The 4,201-nt window shown below is 39.4% G+C and overlaps 1 protein-coding gene across 1 annotated transcript; it reads right to left on the minus strand.

Moving 5' to 3' along the window:
* Nucleotides 1–208: 208 nt before the first annotated feature.
* Nucleotides 209–3,347, minus strand: LOC110920761 (transport inhibitor response 1-like protein). Its single transcript, XM_022164959.2, has 3 exons — nt 2,586–3,347; nt 1,683–2,196; nt 209–1,586 (listed from the first exon to the last, which is right to left on the minus strand). Exons 1-3 carry the CDS (start codon nt 3,107–3,109, stop codon nt 822–824), a joined length of 1,803 nt encoding a protein of 600 aa, XP_022020651.1. The 5' UTR covers nt 3,110–3,347; the 3' UTR covers nt 209–821.
* Between the last annotated feature and the right edge of the window lie 854 nt (nt 3,348–4,201).

The raw sequence follows: 4,201 nt of genomic DNA on the forward strand, positions 1-4,201 counted from the left end.
CTTTTCTATAATATTTTACTTTATATCATGAATCATTATAAAATTACATATTTTGTTACATGTTCTTTTCTAAATTTGACGTCTTAACACCCCGTAATGTATGTGCGTGATTTAACGTTTTATGTCTATTTTTATTCGATTTAATATTCTCGCCACAACGCGCGGGTCCTAAAAAACTAGTTGATCTTTATTGATAAGAATTTTGCTATTTTATGCTTATGAACTGGTACATTACTCCAGATTTGACCATTGCTGATACAAGCATACAACAGAAGCACCAAAGTCTTTTTTTTTTTTCCAACTAAACAAAATCAAGGGCTTCTGACTAAAACATCTTTAAAACAAACTTCTAAAATAAAGAAGATATGAATGTATCACTAACATCTGAGTACAACATGTAACAGGATTCAAAGCTCTCTGCTACCAAATTAAATAATACTATCATCTGCTGCTTAGAGAAACTTCATCAATTAAGATCAACCCCACCTCAAAGATCGAATCTTTATCGCGTAAAACAACAAACTTCATTAAATAAGATCAACCCCACCTCAAAGATCGAATCTTTTTTCGTGTAAAACACTACAAACTTGTATTTGATCCAAACAACAGCCAAAGTTTCGGTGACCCACAGATCTTGACAGCCCCACGGTGATCTTCAACAACTGTCACTCATTTATTGCATGAGAAGGTGCAGCATACGCGTTAAAATATCGTTGTTGAAGATCATATTTTCTTAAAAATTCATGAAGAAAGATGCACCCAACATATCATGAACACAGTTTAAATCGGTATGATGGCCTGCCTGCTTACATCTTTGAAATTCACAGAATCTTGACAAATTGTGGTGCATCTGCTCGTGGGCCATCGAGTGACCGGTACATATAAAGCGTATTGACAAAATCGCCCCTCTCGCCTCCTTCCTCCTCATCCCTGCGAAAAACCTCCACCACTAATTTCGGCAATCTTCTAGCAACTTCCAAACATCCTTGTTTAGTCACTCTGCATGACGACAGCCAAACAAACCTCATATTGTAAAAATGGTGCAAACCCGACAGTAAACCCGAGTCCCCAAACGGGCTATCTCTGATTTCAAGCTTTTGCAGATTTGTGCACCCTTCCAACACGTATTTTAGCCCGGTATCACCGTCTGCAGCAAAAGCCACAGATAATGTTCGCACCAATTTACCATATTGCCCAATGTAACTAAAGGCTCGATCGGTTAGCAAACCAGAAACAGCTAACCGAGTCAGTTTCTTACAGTTCTTGACAATGGCTCCGAAACCCTCGTCCATGGGTTCACCCGTGGCCCGATCGGGTCGATACCGGCCTATTATACAAAGACGAAATACCACAAGATCCGGGCAGTTTTTGGACATGGCGATAACCGCTGCATTTGTCATCTGTTGACAAAAGTAAAGAACGGATTCTAGTTTTCTACACCCTAAAGAAATTGCAAGAAGACCGACTTCAGAAACGGGCCCCTCGGCATTTTCAGAAGCATCTATGGGGAATACACGAAGCTCGCGAAGATCTTTACATGTATCTGCTACTGCTTGAAGTCCTTCATCACATATTGAATCAAGTGTCTGGCAAAAGATAAAATATACATATTAAACAACTCTTTAAACCATCAATAAAGATATAGAGATGCATAATATGTGTCTAAAAGTTGTGTAAAGTACCCAAAAAACCCGTAGTTTATGACAGTGGCGAATAACGGCTTTCAGCTGCTGTGCATCAATGTTAGCATAGCTAAGATTCAATGAGGTGAGATTAGCACAGACCGGATATATGGCTGGAAGATATTCCGGTGCAAGATCCCGAAACCCTGAAAGACAAATAATCGATCTGCACGCAGCAAAAGCATGACCATAATCCGGTTCGTGATTTTCGGCTTGTTGCTGACCGATAACTTCCGGTAAACTGAACGAGCCGGTACCCAAATCAGTCAACTGAGGCGCTCTCAAAGCCAACCGATAAAGCTGCCCGATTGAAACATGACGATTCAATCTAAGCTTCTTTAGCAACGGCGATCTCGCCACTAGTCTCTCTAATGCATCAAAATTAACCGATGATTCGACACAATCGAAACACAAAGATTCCAAATTGCTAGTCCCCTCCATCGGAAAACAAGAAATCCAATCGAATTCTTCATCCAAAACCTCATCTTCATTCAGCTCAAGAACACGAAGATTCCTGATTCAATGATGACGTCATCACATAGAATAAAAACACAAATACATCTAACTAATTTCAAACAAATATACCAAAATTAGCAAACTTTTCACGAACCCAATACATGAAATCAAACCAATTTCAGATCAAGACACGAATTTAACAAAAACATACTAAAAAACAAAACCCTAATCTCGATAAAATCAACCAAGATTAGCTAACTTTTCACCAACCCAATACTTAAAATCAAACCAATTTCATATCAAGACACAAATTCAACAAAACCATACTAAAACAAAACCAAATCAGCCAACTTTTCACCAACCCCATACTCAAAATCAACCCAATTTCAAATCAAACAAAACCATACTAAAAACAAACTGAAAAAGCAAAACCCTAATTTACATTACCTGCACTCACTAGCAATAACTCCAATCCCTCTAGCACCAAACCCATCACAGCAAACCAAAACAATCTCCTTGAAATTCAAAAACGAGCGAGCAATAATACCCAGATCATCATTAGTAACCGTCATACGTTTCAAACAAATCTTCTCAAGCGCACGATAAGCCCCAGCCATAGCGTGCGCCCACGGCGTGAAATGCGCACCCCAATCCGCCGGCATTAAGCTAAAATCAGCGAACCGGGGTTTCCCTTTTAACCAAACCGACCGGATTCTCTTGAACCGGCCGGTCACACGAACCGGAGCCACACTGTAACAGTTTCCGATAAAGAGGTCGGATCTAGTGTGTGCTTCCGCACGGTGCCATGATTTGGAGACTAGTGAAACGGCGTTACGGTCACGCCGTGAGGTTAGGAAAATTAGAACGTTTTCGAGGACGTTTTCGAGTACTTGATCTGGGTTTGTGACGGAATACTCGCCGGTGACGGAGGTTTTTGGTTTACAGGTGCTGGTTCCGACATCCTCGGACATTTTTGAGGATACCCACGTGAGAAAGATATGAATCTTGTTGTTGTTTAGATCAAGATTGGTGGGAAAGAGGGTAGAGATGGGTGATAATAATAGTAATAATAATTTGGGGTTTTTTTAGTAAGAGGTTTGCATAGGGATTGTTTTGCATGCTCTTGAAGTGAATAAAATCAGTGGGTGGCTTGTTCATGTGTGAGATCTTATTTGGGGGTTTTGTGTTTTATATTGTGGGAGTGGTGGTACATGTCTATATGGGTGCATAATTGTTACCTCTATAATGTGTTGTGACATAAAGGACTTTGTCTTGGTCAAAGTTGTTGGTAAAAATCTTTGCTTTACATCAAACTCATGATCAGTTCATCACCAAAAGTTTTACCTTTTCTCATTATTTGATCAGGGTACGGGTACTCGGGGCGTAGCTTGGGTAGTGCGTTCAGGTACATTGGGTTTATGGTAACACTGACGCCGACCCTTTAGTTTGTGATTTCGGTTACTACTACCCGATAAAAAATGTCGTAAAAGTGAGTTGAAAATAGGTAAAGTGAATTAAGTATTTCTCCAACAGTAGTCCATATGATTTAGGTACTTATTTTCTATAAAATGGGCAAAAGTGAGGTGTAACGATTTAATCGATTCTTTCAAATTGGGTTTGCTCCTAGTATCATTAGACTATGAGTGGTTTAACTAAAAATTGCAAAAGCGTTGTCATGTAACAACTGTGGCTTTAACTAAATACACCTTCAAAAGTGTATAGTTGTTTAACAGAAAAATGGGCAATGTAGCTTGATGCGACTAACTAAAAAAAGATAAAAACATTTTGTACTACTAAAAAAAGATAAATACTTTGTCCTACTATTGGTTCTCACCCGTTAACGCCTTGGCGAAGACTTCCTTAGTCCCCCCCCCCCCGTTGCGCCTGTGTAACAATATTTAGCGTTGAATCAAGTTGATGTGGTGGTGGGTGTTACCCCGCTACAACTAGTCTTATGTAAATTGTTCGTACAAATTCACTCTAAGTAGATAGTTGTATAAACATTTCTATGTAGTGGTATCCGGATGTGGTGACAAAGAGGATGTGAAAGTGCATATAGCATA

Source organism: Helianthus annuus, chromosome 2 (assembly GCF_002127325.2).
Source record: "Helianthus annuus cultivar XRQ/B chromosome 2, HanXRQr2.0-SUNRISE, whole genome shotgun sequence".
In the NCBI taxonomy this organism is placed as follows: Eukaryota; Viridiplantae; Streptophyta; class Magnoliopsida; order Asterales; family Asteraceae; genus Helianthus; species Helianthus annuus.

Coding starts and splice junctions, on each gene's coding strand:
- LOC110920761 (XM_022164959.2), bottom strand. CDS start 3,109: ATGTCCGAGGATGTCGGAACCAGCACCTGTAAACCAAAAACCTCCGTC. Junction 2,197..2,585: donor GTTATTGCTAGTGAGTGCAG/GTAATGTAAATT, acceptor TCATTGAATCAG/GAATCTTCGTGTTCTTGAGC. Junction 1,587..1,682: donor ATAAACTACGGGTTTTTTGG/GTACTTTACACA, acceptor ATCTTTTGCCAG/ACACTTGATTCAATATGTGA.